Source organism: Alligator sinensis, unplaced genomic scaffold (assembly GCF_000455745.1).
Source record: "Alligator sinensis unplaced genomic scaffold, ASM45574v1 scaffold119_2, whole genome shotgun sequence".
Taxonomy (NCBI): Eukaryota; Metazoa; Chordata; order Crocodylia; family Alligatoridae; genus Alligator; species Alligator sinensis.
In genome coordinates, this window is record NW_005842242.1 from 1,698,414 (window position 1) to 1,721,647 (window position 23,234).

The 23,234-nt window shown below is 42.0% G+C and overlaps 1 protein-coding gene across 2 annotated transcripts in view; it reads left to right on the forward strand.

Annotated features, from left to right (window-relative positions):
- The window catches only part of CDH13 (cadherin 13), a 744,241-nt gene that overhangs the window by 604,859 nt on the left and 116,148 nt on the right, over positions 1-23,234 (forward strand). For both annotated transcript variants that reach the window (XM_025208638.1, XM_006027433.3), the window contains exon 8: positions 14,502-14,642. In XM_025208638.1, coding sequence (XP_025064423.1) covers positions 14,502-14,642 — 141 coding nt within the window. The remainder of the gene's footprint in view (positions 1-14,501; positions 14,643-23,234) is intronic.

Consider the following 23,234-nt stretch of genomic DNA (forward strand, 5'->3'; position numbering starts at 1 on the left):
GTCTTGTCTTTCTAATGTGTGTTTATCACTGAGATCAGCGATGTCTCGACGTTGGTTGCTATCCCTACAATTTCGGCAGGTAATTTGTCTGTCACAAACAGCGAAGATCAGCTACAGGTTCTGCTTATTATACAAAATATTTTCGTCTGTGTATTGAAAAATGTCAGCTGCTTTGCTTGGGTTAACTAATTAGAGCTTTTTATATTCCCCTTGGAAAGCAGATCACAATCGTAAGCCCCTGTTGTTATTATTAATGTTCGCAATAACGCAACCTACTGCTTCTCTGAATGAGCGAAACTTCTTCTACTTGAAATGCTTTTCGTCTTCACAATGCTGGAAGAAATGTTTCCGCTTTCTTACTCGGAGCAAAGATTTTGAGACGCATCTTCAAAATGCATGATTGCCATTTGGGCCGTTGGGGCGCTCGTATTTTTTTTATGATTATTATTTGGAAAACCGTTTCTTGAACTTTTTACTACTGGCATTTTTGCAAATGGAAGAGCACCCTTGAGTTCTGCAAAGAACAAAGCAAGTGATATGGTAGCATGCAGGTCGTACGCCGGATGTACATTCAGTTGGTGTACGCTGGTACAGCTCCCTTGAAATCAGTGCAGCCAGGCTGATTTATGCCAAGCTGAGAATCTACCTTGCTGTGGCTATTTCAATCCTGTAATGTCATGGTTTTTCCTCACCAAGGCTTGCTTTTTTAAAGTTGCAGTGGGGGACCTTCACTTGTCTATGGGCATTGTTCCTCATTATATAATCTTTTTATCTTTCCTATACTTGGAAATTCTCCTGACAGACAGGTTTTAATACACAGATCCTTGAAAAGCTGTCTTCACTGATAAGTGTGATAGGTTACCGTGCTGGAGAAACGTTTCTCTCCTTTTAAAAGTCTGGATTTAAATAGACCTGTGCCAACCATTGCAGAAACTGGAGATGAGTGAATAATTTGCAACTGATAATGTATTAGAGAAACTTTATCCTTTTTTTTCTTCACTAATTATCTGCAAACAGATTGCACACCCCTGTGACGTATTTATTTTTCAAAATTATTTAAACATTTCTTCAGCAGATCATTCTTGCTCTGCAGATTTTTTTGAATTGCAAATTGTGGCTGGTTTAAAACACAAAGAATATACCAATATCAAGCTTTAAATAGATCTGGTCAGGATGATTTTTTTTTTTTTTTTTTTGTCCAAATTGCTTTTGATCAGATTATTCAAAACCAAACTTCTTACGGGAATATGCCAGATTAAAGAAAACCTTTATTGGAAAGTTCTCTCATTTTGGGGAATGAGCTTTCTAGTCAACCAGAGAGACTTCAGATTAGGCTGCTTGTTACTTTATTCATTTGGAAGGTGGGACACCCAGGTTCAGGTCCCTGTTTCAATTAATCCAGACTGCACATCTCAAGGAAGTGGCCTGACCCCCGAGTTATAATTTATTTGGAGTGACGGTCGGTAAAACAGGTAGGGTCAGTATTGCTCGCCTGCTACCTTCTCCCAGTGTCCCCATACCTCTCGCTCTTTGCCTGCAACAGCTTTGATGTTGTTAGTGGTTGGGGACTGGGGCGGGGAGGGAGATCCTTGGATCGGTAGCAGCTCCACAAGTAGCCTGGCCAGTTCAGCCAGACCAGTCACCCCACCCGAGTCCTTCCTGCACCTTGCACTCCCCATTTGCGGGGTTGCCCTTGTGGGTTTCTGAGGACTTGTCACGGCTCCAGTTATCAAAGCCTATGCCCCTTTTTCTCTCTAGCCACACGCACCTTGAGTCACTGATAAAGACTCTGGGTTATAGGTCTGGCCTCAGTGGTGTGTCTGCTCCTCAGTTTGGGATTTTCTCCTGGCTCCTATAGCAAAGAAAGACAATGGCCCACCTTTTTGCAACCTCCTTTGCCCCTGTAGCTGCAACCCAGTCCTCTGGTTCACAGGTCCAAAAAGTGCAAGCCACCTGCTTCACAAGTCGTCTCCCTTCTTGGTAGATGCAGCCCGCAGGGCCTTGCCTGTTCAGGAGTCTTTTTGTTTTCCCCCAGCTTCCCTGGGCAGCTTATGTACCTGCCCTGCTCTGACAGCACCCACAACTCTCCAGAGCTCCTCTCCCCCTAGCTACCCTTGTATGGCCCCAGGCTGGGTTTAAATCCCCTAACCTAGCCTCCTCCCAGTCCCCTGACTGGGGCTGTGCACCCAGTGGCCAGGTGCAGCCGGTCACTCATTAGCCACCTGTCTTCAGCAGTCCCAGGCTCAGTCCACCTGTGCTGCTACCCTTAACAGCTTGCCCTCTCAAGCCTACCAGTAACAGGGTTCCCTCTTGCACGTCTCTCAGTATCCCTTGTTGCTGCTCATATTGCTTAAATAATCAAATATGAATTTGGCAGAGTAAAAGTGACTCCATAGCTTGGTGTTCAGAGCATTCACCTGGGAACGGTAGAAGAATAGGGAGTCCAGACCTGAATTGGGCCACCCTCATCCCAGGTGAGTGCCTTACACCCCAGGCTGTTAGCTTTCCTAGTCACTCTCTCTGGTTTTCCATGAACAAATCTTGGAAAGCTTCTGAGTTTTGTCCCAATGTAGATCATAACCTGCTCCCCGCCCACCCCAAATCTTAGTCTCCAGGGCATTAAAGGTTTCCTGTCCCCCAGTTCTAGCTGTAATTTGGTTAGGTGTGTATGTAACTAATTTGTGTAAGTAATGCATGAGTCAAGTTCATAAGCAGACAGGGTTCTTTGGGTAAATCCAATTATCTCAAATAGTTGGAAAAATTCTTCTCTGCAAGTTTTCAGGTACAAACACCCTTCTTCAGGCAGAGGAAGCATCTGCAGTTGTTGCATGCTCTTCCTGGATGGGAACTATGTCCTTAGACCGACACGGCTACAGCCAACACCCCTGAGTCAAGTTCAGATTTTACTTTCAGTCTCAAGGCTCTGAATTCAGCGGTGTTTCAGTAACGTGCATGCACTGCCACAAAGCAGAAGTAAGACTCCTTGCTGTTGCCCCCAGGTGCCATGTTAAAGGACCGGAGCACAACAATGGAGTGCTAAAATTCAGACATAAGCAGAGGTGGATTCTCCTGGTGCAGACACTATGGTAAATAGTACAAAGTTCACTTCCTCAGGCAAACCCTGATGTTGCTTTTGCAGGGAGGGGGTGGGCAGGAAGGAGGAATGCCACCAAACAGAGGTGGGGATAGAAGGAATGTGTTAGGGAAGGGTCAAAGTCTGATGCTCTTAGCAATGCTGTGGAAATCGGTTACCCTAGAAGGCTGCTTTAATCATGTTTGGGCCTTACCATTGTCACAGGGAAACCCAGAAGAAGGAAGGTGGCTTCAAGCTGCCTCAGCTCCCTCCCCACTTCCCTGTGAGTTGTATGCCCTACAGCAACCAATTTGACACTCAACTAATGGACACTGAACACACTGCCCACTTACCAGTCAAATGCACAATCTATGGTGTTCTTTAAATGAACAAGTAAGCAGAGGCATCCTTTTTTTTTTTTATGAGTGTTCACCCAAGGAAAGCCTGATTGTCCAGAAAAAATGGCAAGCGTTCATTGTTCACTTGCTTTTGAGCTGAAATGCATGTTTGTAGCAATGGTGTGCCTGCTTCCTGAGCATGCTACAAGCACTACTGCAGATGTTCTTGAACTCGGGTCACCCTCCTTGGGTAGGCAGAGTAATAGAGAGAGTCCGGTTGAATGACATACAAGCACAAGGGGACTCTGTTGCATATGTCAGAAGCTCAGTGATAGGTGATGTATCACTCTGAATGCTTGATCGAGATTTAGTCCAGGTGAAAAAACAGCCCAATATAGTTATTGTTTGTGGCTGATGGAAGGTTTTTGTGAAACCATTTTGAAGGTGACATGGTTTAAGATTTTTGCACTAATAGTAGAGTGACCATGTGGATTGGCTATATAATGAGGGATACTCTCACAGCACAGTGACGCCTTCTGTGCTATTTTTATTTTGAAACTAAAATGAAGTGTTAGGCTGTTTAAAAAGAAAATGCAGTGATCAGTACATGGGAATATTTAGCAGAAGCCCAGCTTGGGTGTGGCTTATTGGCATGGGAATGAATTGATTTTGTCCAGGACGTTGAGGTGGTCATCATGGACAGCTATCAGACTTATGATGGTACTTAACACTTGTCTGTTCTCCCATTTGCTAGATCAGGAAGCAGTGTTTCCCTATAAGTTTCTAATATTTTGTCAGCAGACAGTTCCTTTTGCTGTGATACAGTTGAGTATTTTAATACCCTGGGCTGCCTTATTCAAAAGTGTTAGGCTTGCAATTGTTCTGTTCAGGCCTATTTTATGCATAATGATCTAGGCAAACTTCAAAAGAACACATGTAAATGCATCTAATTAACTATTTGCTTGCACAATGTTTGTATCTGCGTATAAAATACAGTACTTGTACATACATATCAGGCATGCACTCTACCTACACTTTTATAATTCAAATTCTGAGCCCTTATGCCGTGTATTTTTAAACAGCTAGATTGTAAATAAATGTCAGATTTCTCTGGAGAGAAAACTGTTTGTCACAGGATCCTGCAGATGTACAAGTCCATTGCTCTGCTTTAAGTATCTGCGGAGTATGCATGATACCACGTGCTAACACTTTTCCCCTGGGTATCACTATATGTCTCTGTAACTTAATTGCAAGTCAGTCCAGGGATAAGCTGGTCAGGCTGTGTGTTCTCACTGGCCACCTACTGGCAGGGGTGCAGCATGCAGCTGGGAAGGACAACACATGTAAATAGCTGTGCCGCTTCTGTTTTGACATGGGTCAAAATCGAGGACAATCAGGACCGCCTCAAATGAGATGTCTGTGTGCAGCCCTAGAGATTTCTTCTCAATGAGGAACTGAAGCAGGTGTCAGGCAGTTTGGAGTCACAATATTTTTCCTTCTAAAGTCACTTCAGTTTTGTTCTTCGTCTAAGTTAGACCTATGACCTACTTCTCTCCTGTGGGTAGTTAACAGATATTGATTTTGGTCATAACAGAAATACCTTATTTCTTTGATTAAACTTTAGACCTACCTTTTAAGAGGTTAAAAAAATGGAAATTGGTGAGCTAAACAGCATTTATATTACAGCACTGTTTGGGTTTTTTGTATTTGTCAAACTATCATTCAAGCTCTTGATATACAGTCTGCCTTTCTATCCCTCTTTTACACAGCCATATCATTACTTAAAATTAATGCTAATGTTACTATTATTTAATATTACTATTATTATCATTTTAAAAGCCTTCTATGCTAATAGTCATTTTGCTTCATTTTTTTTTTTATTCTACATTTGTCAAAATTCTGGCAGCAGACCCTGGAACAATAGACTGAATGTTGATATTGTTAGTCAACAAGAAGAATGATTATGTTTTAATGGGACAGATTCAATACTCACTACTTGCAATTGTCCTCTTAAATGAATATGAGCCTTGATTTAGCACAAACTGAAATTATTCAAATGCAAAGAGCTTTTCTCATTGGTGAGCATTATGTTATAATGGCGTAAGTAGCAACCAAGACATGGAAGCACACAATGAATAAGTATATAAATACACAGCTTATAAATAGTTATGAATAATCATTGATGGTGTTATCTCAGAGAATGCAGCTACATTTTTGCAAAATCATTCAGATCTTGCCAGGGACACAAAAGCAAAATGTCACTAGGCAAGGAATTAATGTAACTTGAAAGGATGCTTAAAATATACTTAAGAGTTTTTAGTGTTCAATTGGAATCAGATGGAAATGTTATGTCCTCCTTCAGGTTACTGTTTAAGCACCTTGCATGCCCCATGTAAGTTTGGGAAGTGCTGTCATCCCCATTTTACAGATTGGGTCTTGAGGCATAAACAGAGTCATTGATTTGCCTAAGGTTTGACCCTTCAGAGTTGTAGTTCTCACTGAGTTCATTGAAATCACTATCAAACCATTTATTTGCTGGGATGTTTTTAACTATTATTTTAGTCCTGTTATTAAAGGATAACTTACGGAGCTACAGGAGCATCACTGGTCTCCATTCTGGCTCAGGCTCCTCCAATGAAGTTAACTAGATTCTGTGGCTAAATTCTTCCCTCTGTTCCACGTTTTGTGACCTTTCCACTCTGTCATAACTAGTGAGAAAAAACCGTGACTGAGGGTAGAATTTCCCTTCAGAAGCTGGTGACCATTCAAAAGCCCAGTCTGACTTTCAGTTTTGGGGCTGATTTTACTGGGCAGTAAGAAGGAGAAAGCACAGCAGCAACGAAGGCAGACATTTTTATTTGTAAACTAAGGGAATTGATGTGGAAATCACTGGCACACTTTTAACATGGAGCCCCCAGTACCATTTTTACAGTTACTTAAAGAACCAGCAATCTGCTAATCAAAGCCAAGAAGCCATGACATTAGTGATATAACACATTAATTTCCCTGTGTCGAAGAACGGGCGGTTGGTCTAGCACATGAACATGAAGGACTAACAACACGGGATTCTGGATGGTATTCATCTTTTCCACCTCTGGGGTTATGCCAGTGCACTGCTATTCTTCTGATCTGGCTTTCCATCTCTAGGGAAGAGTGTCAAGGGCACTGTTAGGAGTTATGTGTCTTTGAAGGACATCAAAGTTGGTGTCTAACTATCCTCTGTGCCTTTGGAAAGAAATCTCTGATAACGACTAGCGGAGAAATTGCCAAACATGCTGAGTTGGATGGCAGGTTGATGAGGTAGACAAATATTCAAGGGCATATGACAAGATCACTTAACCACCTTTTCAGTTCCTCTCCTCCTCATCATTTCCAGTGGAGGAAAGCCTCTATTATGAGTGTTTTCAAGAAACTATTATGACCTGAGACTCTTCTAGATTAGGAACAGAAATTAAAGATGAGCCCCCAAATCCTGGATTCAGCTTGTCCTGAACTCTGAAGAAATGGTTGTCTTGATCCAACCTCTAATATAGTTCAGACCCAACTCCGTAACAAAAGTATTTCCCAAGTACTGACCAGGATTTCTATCCAGAAATATGTTGTCATAGTTTTCTGAAAACTGTTCCAAGAATGATTAGATTGAAACGAACAGAAAACATCGTTGCAGGAAATTGGCATTCTACATGTGTGCGGTGGCTCGGTTACTGTAATAACTAGCAGGATTTCAGTTTTCAAGCGAGTGGGTGGGCACTTGTAATATTCCTATGATCCATATGCCAACTTCACTGGTTTTCCCTTTTTGGCCACCACCATCTTTTGTTCAGCTATCAGTGACAAAAAGGGGATTTCGGTACAGCCTGCTTATAAAGAGTTTTTATATTCGTATCTTATGTGTGAATCCTTAATGCTTTATCTGAATTTTCAAGAAGTTCAGAACAAGTTCTCTGGCCAATATTTTCAAACTTCCATCTCCATTTAAGCACGTACGTGTTCTTGTCTTTGACTCATGCTGAGCACTTGCAACTCGCTTCCAAGTCATTGGGACCTGCAAATCCTTTGGCTCTTTGAAATCATTTCTTTTTTATTGGAGAGCCTAAATCTGGATGAAGGTGCCCAACTTCAGGCAACTGCTAAAACTTTTGAACTCGGCTCTTTGTGACAGAGCATAGAGTTCTCATCGTGGACCAGGCACAAACAGCAACACTTACGTTTTTTGTCCATAATTTTCTCCACAACCTTCCTTTACTGTATCCAAGTCTTGTTCTCAAATCTTAAGCAAAGGGTGCATCTTCAAAGAGGCGGGATCTCCATTCGCTTAATAGTTTGACATGAGTTTATTCTGTAGTTTAGGATGGAATTTAAAATCAGTATTTGACAAAATCTACCTCTTTTACGTACTGTTTATTAACTTGTGATAGAACCAGATCTGCCAACTGTACTCATCGAAGGGGATACAAATCCATGAGGTTTCATATAAAGACCACTATAGTCTACTGTTGCATTGACTGGGAACTAGGCCCTTATGGCGGGATTCGATACGATACTTCAGAACATCCCTAGTTCAGGCAAGTAGTCCTATGTGCTTCAGTCTTGCTGAATACGCAGCCTTAAAGCAGCAAAGGTGCTGGCCACCCTCCACACCCATTGAGCTGAATGGCTCCTATAGGTGCTTTGCACTCTAAAGGGGTTAGTTAGCACCTGGCAACATTTAGGCCCATGTTCTTGTTTCTGATGGGAAGTGTAAATGATTTTGCTTGCATCTCTTAGCTGCTGTTAGTTTTCTTCCTTGACCTGTGAAGAATAAAACTCGGCACAGAGCTGTTGCAGCTGATTTCATTGTTTGCTCGCTAAAAGTTATCATTTAGTTTATTTTAACCATATAGATCAGTGCCGAACCATTTATTTTCTTTCTGTTGCTATCACATCTTGCTGGCTTTGTCAACCATTTAAAAGTCTGAAAGCCTCTCTGGCCTCTCCTTGCTACCAGAGCTGAATGGGTAATATGGAGCCAGCAGGGGCCTGAAGTCTGCGGTGAATATTAATATTGGTGAGAATGGCATTAGATGGACCTTTGAGTGAAAACACGCCAGCTGTGGTTCACCTTTCTTTGCAGACCAAGCACTTTGCCAGTCAGCCCTGCAGTGGTGAAATGACGAAAGGGCAAATTTATGGGGAAATGAATGGGTTTCCTGCTGTAATAATACAGACTCTCTCAACGCTGCTATGTTGCACATAGCCACAGTTGATAAATAAAACAGCATACCTACAGTGACTTAATGTTCATTGATTAAAATCATTATCCCTGTTTATTTCATTCAGTCATTGCATATTTATACATTTAGCTTAGCACTGTCTGATGATATTGATTTTATTTTTGGCGAAATGATGCGGTTCCCTCAGCAGTGTGATGAGGATGCAGCGAATGGGCACCGAGTTGGAGGTGGGCGGAAAAAAATTGGCTGCTGCTGGCACTGTGCAATTGCAATCACAGTGGCAACCAAAAGTCACCCCTGTCAACGTTCCCTCAGTGCCAGGCTGCATCCCTGTGCTTCTGGGTTCAGGGGCTAAGCCAGTCGCCTGGGAGCCAGCAGATCTGGACTCTGTTCTTGGCTTTGCCATTGCCTCCTAGTATGACCTTGGCCATTTGACATCACTTTCTATGGCTCTTTTTCCTTTTCCATTCTTTGCCTGCTTCAGGTTTGAGTTATAACACTCGCGCCTCTAAGAGTTATCTTAATATTTGTACAGCACCCAATGCAGCAGGGCCCAAATCCCCATTGGAGCTTCAAGGCACTATTCCAGCACAAAAATTAATGCACATTAACACCCCCTGTTTCTTTTCAGCGTAGAGGCAGTGTGGGAGATTCATCATAAGGCCATGCTTTTGTGAGGCACTCCACTTCAACAGCTATTTGATCCCCAAGCTAGAGCTTTACTAAAATTTTAATAAATATACTTTCTGTTGCACATATTTTTATTTAGATAGGAGAGAGTATCTGTAACAGCGCAGAGTGATAGGAGCTCTATCTATGCTATCATGTGACAAGTCTTATCCTTCTTTCTATTCCTCCCTGCTATGCTTATAAGCGTGGTACATACTTCACACAGGGTGGGGGGGAGGCTGTTAATTAGTTCTGTCTAAACTTTCTTAGAGGCATGCAAGATGCTGGTATAGCTTTGATGGTTTTTCTTCTAAATGCATCATACCCAAATAATTATGTTTCCCCCCTGGGTATATATTTCAAACAGAATTCAGTAGACGCAGTGCTTACCCATTTTACTGTTATACGTTTAGTTTTGTTCAGACCCTCATCTTCTTTATATGAACCTACCCTGCTTCGGGAGCTCTAGCACACTCAAGTGACAGCTGTTTTATCGTGCGTGTGTGTGTCCCTCCACGTCATTTATAACTTATTTATTTAGAAACTAGTGCTGGATTGGCACCAGTACCCCAGATCTGAACACTACACAGGGTTTGGAAAGTTTGGATCTGAATTCACATTTTTCTTTTTGCCTAGTCCTAAATATAAACATGTAATTAAGGATTTCCATTCTAGCGCCAAGTATTTCAGTGCTAGCAATGTATTATTATAAACAGCAATCATAAACCAAGTTTTTAAAGGGGTTCATAAAACTATTTCAAAATCATCTGTTATTGCCATGCTGCCTAACATGCAGTTTCTGACAAGAGCCAGTCACAAAAAAAAGACTAGTATGCTTCAGATGTGTGTGTTTCCTGGGTCCAAGGCAGATATTTCATGATTTTTCTTCAGCTAACAAGTCCCCCTTTTACTGACTTGGAGATTTAGATAAGCAACTTGACTTTTCATGGCTCATCAGAATGCAATCACTGAACTGGCTGAGTTTCAGCCGTATGAACCTGTTGAAAGTCAAATGTCACTTAGTCAACCCTGTGTATACAGTATGTCCTTGTAAATCACTTTGGAAGCACTGGTTGACTTTAGGTTGATTCATATGGTTTAAGACTGATTCATTTATTGCAGTCATCCAGTGCAGTCAGTTCCTTTTTGACCTTTTACTCTTATTTAAATCCAATTAGCTTTAATCTTTAATCTTATACTTGTAAACACAAACTTTGGAGAGATTTTCCTAGCTTAAGCATGTCCTATTCTGCAGCTCCTTAGTTTGAGAGTAGAATGTTATTTGATATTTAATATAACATTCAAGCACAAATCGGAGGGAGTGAGGGATTACTAATACATATAAAAAGCATAGGAAATAAGAATAAATGTTCCTACTAGAAAAGCATTAGGTGATATTTTCCAGTTATGAAATTTATGATGGATGTCTTGTCTTATAGATGGTACAATCACACAATAATAGATGATAATTCGGTCCACCCTACAAATATTCAGGACTCTCTTTACTGAATATTTGGTTCATAGTCAAATCACTCTTAGGACAAAATACGTAGGACATTTTCCCATCTAATCTTGAGGCTGAATTGTTCTATGAGCAATTTCAGATCAGTGCTTTAGTTCATTCTCCCTCAATCACCATGGAAAATTGAACAAGTCTTCCTTTGCAATTATGCCAATACCATGTAAATGCATATAGACAATTTAAAATATCAGGAGAGTGTTACTATGGCAGATCCTGGATTGCAGAGCTCCCCTTGCCTTTCTCAAGCCAGCAATGCTGGCCAGATCCCCCACATAGATTTCTCCTTTAGTGATGTTGTGCCGGTCCATCTTTGCAAGGCATTTACAACCTGAAACTTATATATTTTCTAGCAATTGTGATAAATTTCCATTTCCTTAAAAATGTTGAGAGGGAATTCATTGGGAGGGGGAAAGGAGGCTCTTCAATATGCTTTATACAATAAAGACTGTGTTAACCAGCATTTTACTAACCGGGATGCTCTATTAACTGCAATTTCCAATATCCCCCCAATACAAATCCTCACTTTAGCAAGCAGAATCTTTCCCGAGTCTATCTGGCAGGCGCATCAAGTATTTGCACTACAAGTATGGCACTGTCTTCTGTGTAACTCTCAGGTAACCCGACTTTTTAGATAACCGGCACCCCGCTTACGCCACTCATGCCGGATAGCAAAGCTTTTACTGTACTTTAACTCATATAGGCACAGTTAACTACTAATAAATCATAGAAAATTAGAGTTGGAAGGGACCTCTGGAGGTCATCTGGTCCAACCCCTTGCTCAAAGCAGGACCATCTCCAACTACATCATCCCAGCCAAGGCTTTGTCCAGCCAGGTGTTCAAAACCTCCAAGGTTGGAGACTCCACCACCTCTCTGGGTAACCTGTTCCAGTGCTTTACTACCCTCCTTGTGAGAAGGGTTTTCCTAATATCCAACCTCATCTTCCCTTGCTGCAATTTGAGACCCTTGCTCTGTCATCTGCCCCCACTGAGAACAGTCTACCTCCCTCCTCTTCAGGTAGATGAAGGCTGCTGTTAAATCCCCCCCTCAGTCTTCCTCGCTAGTGAGTGAATAGGTTGATTTATGCTACTAAAGTAATCCTAGGATTACAAGCAAGAGGTGTGAGCAATGCTGTAAAGAATCCCAAATGCAGTCTCTTAGTGTAAAGAGAGAATCTGCTGGGAATACATTTCTCTTAGCAGGCTAGGTTCGGAGTTGCTTTTACTAGCACAGAAAATATTTGGTGACAGGAAAAGATGTATAAAGTGCTGTATAGCAGAAAAGTGTGAAGGATTCATAATGATATGAAATAGTACTCAAAATTCAATGGTTTTTTTTTTCCTCCTCCATTCTATTGCGCGGTTGAACATCGGGCTCCTGTCACAGGAATTTCTGCTGCAGTATGCACAATTTCCCAGTATAAATGGGCTTGTTTTCAATGCAAAGTAAGCCATTTTTAAACCCCAAAATGGCCAATCTCTGTGCATAAATGGGCCTATTTGTAGAGGGAAGAGGGGGAGTAAAGACGGCTTATAGCCATGCAGCAATACAGTTTTACAAGTCTTCTGTTCAATAACAGCACCCCCCTCCCACAAGGTAATGAAGAAAGCTAAGTTTGGCAGGGAGATTACACTACAGCCTACAATAAATGGAGAACACATTTTAAAATGATTTTCTGTAAGGTTGTAAATTTTGCCCGACATAGTCCTTTAAAGCTTTGTTAGATCGTAGACACTGCAGTGATCTGGCTATGCACAAAGCTATATACAGGGATAGAAATAGCTCCCTTTGTGGGTGAATTCCATGTCAAACATTGAAAATAACATTTGAATTCCTAGATGGAGCTGTGGGGATGGAGAGGCTTTCTTCAGGACTGGCAAGATTTTAAGGCTCAAAGCTGTAATTTTTCTATAATACTATGTTTTTAGTGTCAAGCATCCTTTCAGTTTGGACTGCCTAAATTGTTGAGGTGATTGCAGGCAATGACATTGTTTGGTGTTGTATGCGCTGATCCGTGGATGTCCGTGGAGCCTCTTGCTGGTGCTGCACCATGTTTTTAGAGCTGTGCATGGGAGGGTGTTTGTACAAGAGGTGTCCTGTCCTAAAATAGAAAGCTGAAGTACACATTTGGAGAACCCGGGCAATCAGCCGTAATCTATAAAGTAGCCAAAGTTCAGACTGGGCACCCTGCGAACATGCAGTAAGTAGAACAAAGCCTTTTTACTACCAAATGGCAAACTGTTCACCAGCAGGGCATGAATTTCAGCTCTGCCTCCAAAGCTGTACTGGACCAGAAAAACTGAAACCTGAAATGCTTCTTCCGGGTACCAGGACACTTGACAGCAATGCCATAAAAGTTTGGACACGTGGCACATGCGGTGTGAACCCAGCACTTAATGCCATGTGCAGACTTCTTCATTCCCAAAAACATGGATGGGCCACAGAGGTCAGTCCAAGGCTAGAGGATCCCCTACAGAGGTGTTCCCAGTGTATGGCTTTTTTCCCCCAAATCCCAGACATTTGGGCTCTGCACCGCATTGTAGTTTTGTCCCTTGTGCAGAGATAAGACTTTTCTGGGTTGTTAAAACTGTTCAGGTCTATGTTTGAGCAACAGCTAATAGGCCTGTCTGGTACTCCCACAGCATAACTGTGAACCTGTCCCATCTGTCCTCTTCATCCCCAGTGCATCACATACGGTCTCCAGGCAAGCTGGTCCTACATGAGTCAATAATACAAATGGTGAACATCTTCCTTTCTATTAGGGTCCCCGCCCTGCTTCCCATGAAATCCATGTTGAATTCACTGTGAGTTCATTGAGAGCAGATTCAAGCACCCAGGATGATTTCCTGTGATGGTATATAACGGTCTGATCCTATGATCCAGCAGGACACCATGCTTGCTTCTGTGCCCACCCAACAGAAGTGCAGTGAATTAAGAACACTATAGCTACCCCACCGTAACACTAGTGGCTACATGTTGGCTTTTAAATCATGGACAAAACTGGAAGGTGGGAGAGGTTGATAGTGGTTTCTGTTGCAGCTGATGCCTGGCACTGTCTAGGTTGTTGGATGGGGTGCCATCAGATATAGAGATAATGATCACACCATATAAACTGGATCGACAGATGCAATGTGCTAACATTGCCATATCTCATCCTTTTGTGGAGTAAATATGCCAGACATAATGTCGTTAAAATATTGCTTTCCTATTTCTTTTAGTGATGCAAACTTGGATTATCATGTTAAATATGATGTACAGAGTGCATAGGCTTTGTACAATAAATATGGTTTATATTCAGCATGTGGCACTAGGATCTAACTACTAAACTGTCATAACATTGATGAATCGTGGCTAAATACTGGTGTATTGAAGTGAAATGTTATCCTGAAAAGCAGGGCAGGGTGTGAATTTCTGTCCTATTTTACCATATGTCTGAAGAGTTGGATAGGCTAGACACTGTTGACAAACATACACCCATTATATCCAACTTCACATGATGATTTAGCTAAGGTTTGTCCTCACACTCGCTGGAGCACATAATGAAGCCATATGTCTGCATTAGTAAGACACCGGCTCAAATCAATTATTTTTAGTTGTATTTGATCAGACTAAACTACATTGTTTGATTGTTTTCTCTTAATGTAAAGTAGAGGAAATTTGATGTTTTTTTAAATCTATTTTTTTCAGACTATGGACAGTACAAAGTATGAGCTGATTATAGAAGCTAAGGACATGGCTGGTCTCGATGTGGGATTAACCGGCACAGCAACTGCTACCATTCTTATTGATGACAAAAATGATTACGCCCCCGAATTCACCAAGAAAGAGGTAAGGATTAACCCTCTCTGTCTTATTAACCTTTGCCATTACTAAATCAGTTTGTTTCTCCATGTATAATTTTACATTAGGGGAGAGTGGAACAAGTAAAGGTAGTGCTAGTATACCGGAGATTATTCAGTGGTCATGCTAATTTGAAAAGCAATTAAAAGTAAAATATTGTTTTCTCATCTTGAACACCTGATTGTGTAAGACCAGTTGGTTCTGGCTTTCAGGGGCTCTATGAAGCCAACACACAGCGAGCAGACCCGAGCCCATCCTAGTGTCTGAATAGCGTTTTGGCTCTATGGACCGAGCCCCAGTCTCCTCCAAACCCAACACTTTCTACCTCATTTAATTTTGGGCCCCATAACCTATAGCCTTTTAGTTCAAGGTGACCTACTTTCCCCAAAATTATACATATCCAAATTTCTTCCTCCCTTACATAAATACACTTACATGCATCATTTAAAAGAGTTTCCAAAAGCAGAAAGTAACCAAGCTCTAGCCCAGCCTCTTCAGATGTAGGCTAGGGGAGTGATCATTTGTAAATTCAGTGTGTCAGAGCTAGCTTTTCCCTTCCTCCCCCGGGGGGAGAGGAGTCCCCTCCCTTTAAGCCTCCTAGCTCCGAGGTTTAAAATATTATGAAACTTAGACAAAATCAGCCTGTTTTGTCAAGAAGTCCATTTCAGCACTTTCCTTTTGTGACAGCTAGTTTTGACAGTTTTATAATGAAAGCTGAAGTCCTTAAGGCTTTAGATTTCACCTGTGTAATGGGGGAATTTTCTCTCTTTCAAGAGGAGTCCTGTTGACCGGTGCTGGGAGCCTGGGAAAAAACATAGGTGGTCGCTGCCTGTGCAAGAAGGGAATTAAAATTTTTCAGCCCCGATGACCAAGTTCTCTGGCTTCAGGCAAGCCACCCCTATCTTGCAACCCCCAAGAGTACAGGTGATTTTTAAGGGCTCTGCCAGTTGGACACCACCCCAAAACACTTGGTTTGCATTTGGGCTACAAACATTTCTCCAGGCTCTGCAGCTCCTGCAATTACTTCAAAATGATAGGAAGCCAGCATTGTCGATGCTGAATTTAATGCTGTTTTGAAAAAGGGCAGCTCCACAAACCTCCTATTACGAACATCTTGTTTTCTTCTTTGTGCTGCTTTTTTTCCCTTTCTGGTTTAATTTTAGACATTTGACGGTGATGCATTTGGAAAAGAGTGATTGTAATTTCAGTGTAATAATTATTCCCTCAGCAACTGCAGATCAAGGTCTCAGATTGAAAAAGGAGGCTTCAAAACAGCTTTTTTTTGTAGTTAAAATAAAGTTCTATTACTAAACATTGCCGGCAACGCCAGGCACTTTTAAGAAGAATATTTCTGCCAAAGCTTCACCGAACAATGCCACAGACTGTCTAGGGCGTGATCCAATGCGCATGAAGTTAATGGAAACCTTTCTACAAATTTAAGTGAGCTATTGATCAGGCTGTTAATCTTGTTAGAATAATTTTTTTGGATCAGGCTCTTAATCGTATAAGAGCTATTTCATTTGGACTTTTAATTAAGATCTACATAAAATCTTACGTAGTTGTAGGTTCTTTTCAGTGAATAATTACTAATCAGTAGGAGGACTCACCATATTAGGAACATGACGTCATTCACATTGAGGTTTTATATGTATGTGTATGTGTGTTTGTGTATAGATAGATAGATGTTTTATATATAAATTGTGGTTTTATATACTCAAATTGGGGGGGTGTATAGGTATATATACATATATGAAATATAAACATATCTATTTTATATATATAATATATATCAAATATGTATGTGTATGTGTATAGATAGATTGAGGTTTTATATAGTCAAACTGAGTCAAATTGAGGGGGTGTGTGTGTGTGTGTATATATATATATATATAAAAAATATATATAAAAATATTTATAAAAAATAATATATATATATAATAAAAATACATATATTATATATAATATATGTATCAAATATGTGTGTGTATATATATGTGTGTGTGTGTGTGTGTGTATATAAAATTAGCCCAAAAATCTGCGTATGGGCATCCAGTATTAAGAGTTTGTTTTTAAGAAGTTGTAATATCACAGTCCATTAAAGCAAGACAACCTCCAAGTAGTTCACACCTTTGAAAATCAGACACCTTAATGCAAGTTAAACACCCAGGCTGGAAAAGTTAGATTAAATAATTGTTACTACTTATCTCAAATACTGATAGGTCCTTTTTAACTCAAGTGTCCTTATTTTTATGCTATATACCTTATTCTTGAGCACTCAAAACCAATTTAAAATGGTAATGCTTTGTAATCAGACATTTCCTCCTTGGTCAAGCTATTTACTGAAACAAAGCCCAAGCATGAGAATTGCAACCTAATGTCTTCAGGATTTCAATTAAATAAGAATTGCCATTAGATTGGATGGCTTAGAAACGTATTAGTAATTCCTAAGTCTGATCTGGCCAACAGTGGGGTGCAAGTGGGAGCACTGTGATGAGGAAGGGTTAATGAATTCTTGACATTGTGCCTGTTTTGTGGTAAATTGTATTTTTGTGGGCCCTGCGTATGGGGAGAAATTGTATTTTGAAAGCAAGCTAGAGGTTTTTTTTCCTGCTCAGGGTCTGGAGGGTTTATTATCTTCTCTACCTTTGTTCCCACCTGAGCCTAACTGGGGCGGGGGGGCCTGATAGCCAGAGACCAGTGTGAACTAACAAACAAGGAAAATAAGGATGACAGGATGTGGATGCTTAAGTAAGGTTCTTAATGTCAGCTGTATGTGCATGGAGAGTCACTTGATGGGCTCCCTGGGGAGATCAGTTTGGAGAGGAGTCTCTAACGGTTTGTTCAGGGATCGGTCCTGGGAGCCCACCTGTTTAACGTTCTCATTAATGACTGTGGTGCAGGAGCTAGGTTTGCGTCTATGAACATTTCAGATCGTAGGAATGACGGGAAAAAGCTGGCGGGTATGATCAATGCAGAGGAAGAAGCAACTCTTGTATAGGGAGAGTGTAAATGGAGTTGAGGAGCTGAGCTGTGGAAATAGGAGGAGGTTTAAGTGTATAAAGTAACTCTCTTAAGGACTAATAACAAGAGCTCTTGTTTATAAGGCAACAGAAGAGGAGAGGGACCTGGGAGAACTGGTTTGTCATTGACCTGCCGGGGTTTCTGGGTTTTTGATTTTCCTCTCAAGCATTTAACATAGCTCAAAGCTAAAGGAGGGAACTTTGACTAGACTGCACTGGTACTCTTGTTGGCTTTTGGGTGTCTGGCATAAGGATTTTTTTTCCCAGCTCAGATGGGTAAGGACGGTAGGGTTTGGTTTTTTGCTTTCCTCTGTAGGATGAAGGATGGTTCTGTCCTGAGGATCATCTCAGCATATGTTAACCTGGGAATTTCTGTGTGGTACTCGTGGCAGGGCATTAGCAGTGCTCTTGTCTCCTCTACTTCCATAGTCTGTAGCAAGGTACTTGGCATTTTGTTTCCACAAAGTGATTTTGTGGCTGTAGTAAAGGTGAGGGGTTGGCATGGATGAATGCTAGGACCTTTGCTACGTGGTGGCCTGCAAATGCAGGGGTTGGGACTTGGTACCTGAAGAGCATCCCCATCCAGTCCTGTGTTTCTAGGCCAGAGCCTTTCTTTTCCAGACAGGATTTGATAAAAACTATAGAAACTTTTCCCCTACTGGAGTCTTGTTTGGTGGCCTTTGTGGTGTGTCCTCAGTTTCTAATGGAGAAGTCAACCTCATGTCAATTCATGGCATAGTTGGAACTAATAAGCAGTCATAGCAAAGGGACTTCAACAGCCTGAAAGGGCCTCTGGCTCAGGACACCACATCGTCAGGGTGTGTCCTGAGGATTTGTTTCCTTGAGACCTCCGTTCCTATCTGAGCCTAATTAGGAGTCGGGGTCCACCATCCAGAGACCAATGTTAGGGAGCAAATTTGATTCTCCCTGGAAGTTTAAGCACATATTAGGGAGGTGCTTGGAATCTAGGGGCAAATCAGAATGACCACTCCACCAGCGAGGTGGTTCCCTGCGGGTACCCGGACTGGTCAGTACCCGGCTGCTGTCAGCACCGACTCGTTCTGTGGCTAAGGAGGCAATCCTTAGTCTAGCTGTCCAATCTGACATCCTGGTCAAGAGGGGTGGAAAGGATCATGATGGCTCTTTAATGCTGAAGTAATTGACACTTGCCTTGACTTATTGTTTAAGACATCAAGTAATTGCATTTAAATATTTACTGCATGCCACATTTCTGCAGCGCGATTGATTTGAATTTATGTATAGGCCATTTTATGCAGACTTTCCTAACAGCTGACAACAATTATATTTAAAAAAAAAGAAAAGACAGATTCTGTGGGATAGCTTTTGAAGCAGAAAGCTCAAATGCAGAAAATCTGATTATTTGATTTATGAATGCTATCTTCTTTTATTTACTTTGAGCTCGGCTGCTTTTAGTATTGGTTCTTTTAGTATTGATGTGTTTTTTCCCACTATCTTCCTTCTCTTTAAAGATATTTTCTAACAGTCCCTTTTTCTCTTATGAAACAAATACATATTTACTGCCTTGTGCTGTCTTTTGACAAAATAATTTCTACTGAAAATATTTCAACAGTAAATAGCTTTTGCTTTTCTTTTTCATGGTGGCACACAGGTGGTAGCTCTATTTAGCCTTTTTTTTTTTTTCAAATGTATGTTCTTCAGCAGAGACTACCAAGGGCCAAAATTAATTCCTGATGTAACCTAATGGAAGCCAGTTGCATTATAGCAGGAATTAGTAGCAGATCCAGGAACAGGGCAAGGCAGTACAGTGAGCAGTGGGTTCTGAACTGCCCCAGATGATTGGGGCAGGGTCTGTCTGGAGCCTCTGCTTTCATATGGCTCTAGAGCGCAAAAAGTGCAAGCGGGTGCTGTTCACTCTTCCTCTCCATCGTCGTCCCCAATGAGTTCACTAGCAGCAGAAAGGAGGGGATGAGTGGCAATGGAAGCACTCACCTGCTGGGCTCCAGAGCCATGTGAAAGCAGGAGCTCCTAGCAGACCCCACACAGAGTGCTTACATGTGGCACAGCCAAAAGGGGTTGTGACGACCCCACCGCACCCTCTGGATCCACCCCTGCCAAGGATGGCTCTAACCTGGAATATTACTTGCTCAGTTCTTGATAAAAGTAGTGACAATGTCTGGGCTTGCATTAAGGAATCCAAGTGCCATTTTGTATATTGTTTTTTCAGGTGTTTTCCATTTTTGTGGGCTTGCTGCTTCACAGGATGTCTAACAACTTTTACAGATTTCACCCAAGTTGAAAAACTGGAGTGCTGTGTCCAGTTTTGGGCCCCCCACTACAGAAAGGATGTGGGCAAAAGGGAAGGAGTCCAGTGGAGGGCAACAAAAATGGTGAGAGGTAGGAGGCACAAGACTTCTGAGGAGAGGCTGAGGGAACTGGTCTTATTTAGTCTGGAGAAGAAAAGACTGAGGTGGGATTTAATAGCAGACTTCAAGTACTAGGGTTCAGTCTTAGGACAGATTTTGTTCAATGTCTTCGTTAACGACCTGGAAGATGGCATTGAGTGCACCCTCAGCAAGTGTACAGATAACACCAAGATGGAGGGAGTAGTAGATATGCTGGAGGGTAGGGCTAGGATTCAGAGCGACCTTGGCAAATTGAAGAATGGGGCCAAAAGAAATATCCTGAGGTTAAATGAGGACAAGTGCAAAGTCCTGCACGTAGGATGTAACTGTCCCATGCATGAGTACAGGCTGGGGGCTGACTGGCTGGGCAGCAGCTTTGCAGAAAAGGACCTGGGTGTTACAGTGGGCAATAAGATGGATATGAGCCACCAGTGTGCCCTTGTTGCAGGGAAGGCTAATGGCATACTAGGCTACATTAGTAGAAGTGTTGCCAGCAGGTCAAAGGAAGTGATTAGTCCCCTCTCTTCAGCACTGGTGAGGCCACATCGGGAGTACTGTGTTCAGTTTTGGGCCCCCCACTAAAGAAAGGATTGGAGAGAGTCCAGTGGAGGGCAACAAAAATGGTGAGGGGGCTGGGGGACATGAGTTGTGAGGAGAGGCTGAGGGAACTGGTCTTAGTCAAGAGAAGACGAAACTGAGAGGGGATTTAATAGTAGATTTCAACTACCTGAAGTGGGGGGGTTCAAAAGAGAATGGAGCTAAATTGTTCTCAGTGATGGTAGATGACAGAACAAAGAGCAATGATCTCAAGTTGCAGCAATGAAAGCTTAGGTTAGATATTAGGAAGATATTTTTCATTAGAAGAGTAGTAAAGCACTGGAACAGGTTACCCAGCGCGGTGGTAGAATCTCCATCCTTGGAAGTATTTAAGACCTCACTAGACAAAGCTTTGGCTGGGATGATCTAGTTGGGGATGGTCCCACTTTGGTCTGATGACCTCCTGAGCTCCCTTCCAACATAATTTTCTATGATTCTGTAATGTACTGTACCTATGTTTACAAGATGCATTAAATGGGTTAATGGAGGTTTTTACTTAAATCCTTTGTGCAAGGTGGTGTCAGTTTTGTTTGATTCTGGGTCTGTTCCTTGCAGATGCTTTGTTTTGATGTCTGGGTCATCTTTACTCCTTCCTTCCCCTGATGAGCTCTGATTTTACAGTGTATGATAAAAATAGATTTGGGGGACAGACCTGAAAAGGTGATACTTTTCCATCTTGCTGCCTATCCTGTTGTACACATAATGTTGCGATAGCCATTTCATACTCCTTGGTCCAGGCCACTGATTAGGGTCAGACCCCTTGGCACTTTTGGACATCAAGCTCCGAATTAAAAATGTTGTGAATGATTGGTCTGTATCAAAATGTCTATGCTGTTCAATTCAATACATCTCCTATATCCCCCTGAATATCCATGTATCTGAGCAGTGGGTGGCACACATTTAATAGTTTTATGCGTTAAAATGCAGCTCACAAACTTTACCCTGTTCTTTCCAGAGGTTTAACTTAGTTGACCTTAAATGCCTAAAAAGCATTTTGCTGGTAAAAAGTATTTGGCCTTGACTGGAAAGTTAAATACAATATTTCAGAAGCTCCTCTCTGGCTAATGCCACTGTTGGTAGTATGTGATTAAGGGCTATCAGTGCAACATCTTCTGGATGCTATGGGCATTTATGCCCATGCTTCGGGGGGAGAGGGGGAGGGGGCAAGGGCTCTTTAATTAGAGCAGCTCTGAGATTATCCTCTAATTAAAGTGTCCCAAGTGCCTTGTGTATCAACGTCCCCATGCTGAAAATAGTTAAGCAAGGTAGCAGATATGTACATAACACTCATCACATAGGGATTCATGCAGGCCACCAGGTCATGGGTGGCCTGATCTCAGGCCACTCAGGGATCAAAAGGCTGACCAGGGTCAGGAGGAGAGACAAGCTGGGTCAAGAAGCCAGGAGGTTGGTTTGAGAGTGGGGTCCAGGAACAAGCCAAGTCAGGAGATCAGGCAGAGAGTGAAGTCAGAGAGGAAGCCAGGTCAAGAAGCCAGGGGATCAAGTATAGAGCAGAGTCTGAGCACAAGCTGGAGGCATTAGCAGAACAGTCTGGGATCAGATTGAGCCCTGTTGCCCAGACACTTCTTGTACCTGCTCAGGAGCTTATATGGGGGAAGTTGAGGGTCAGGTCATCCTAACTGGCCACTCTCGTGACAGGGGTTGCATGAAGAGCTAGGCCTTAATGGAGATATCAGGCCAGCCTTGCTGAGTCTAGCTGGGCAGCCACAGGGTGGAAGGCTGGGATGAGCAAGCTGCGCTGGCCAAGCTGAGGCCCTACGTTCAAGGCCCGGGCCTCACACCAGCTTTTGCATGTAGTTCACACATATATAACTGTAGCATGTAACAGTGGAAATGTTTGGAGATCAGGAAACTGTTTTCTGGAAACTCTTGAAAAATCTGCCCTTCCTTGTTTCAAATTAGTCTTTAAAAAATCTAATTTGGGGAGATATTAGTATATACAGAAATAGATTTTTGTGTCACGAAGAACATTTGGGATTTCTTTCTAGTCAGTTCAGGCCTCGGACTCAACTTTTGTACAGTAGCAAGGGAGTGCTCGGCTGGAAGTAAGTAATGAACCAAGGCAAAGAGCAGAAATTGATCATTCTGGAAAATCTGACATCTGACTTGCCTACCGCAAGATATTCAAACTGCTTGGGAATGAATGACTTGGGCTGAGTGATTGCTAATGGCGCTGGGAATTGTTTATATACCCAGTGCATTAAGAAAAATTATGATGATTTTTTTCTGAGCCACTTTGTCACAACTGGTGACAAACTACTGCAGTGATGTGTGCCTGAAATACTTGCATGCTAGTCTCTGGCTAATGCCACTGTTGGTACTATGTGATCAAGGACTAGCAGTGCAACATCTGCTGAATGCTATGGGCATTTATGCACATGCTCCAGGAGTGGGGGAAGGGGGAGGGAGAGGGCGGCCGTTTAATTAGAGCGGCTCTGAGATTGGCTCTAATTAAAGTATCCCAAGTGTATTGTGTATCAACATCCCCATGCTGAAAAATGGCAGCAGGGGCACTTTAACTAAAGCTCATCAAACAAGCTTTAGTTAACACCCCCCCC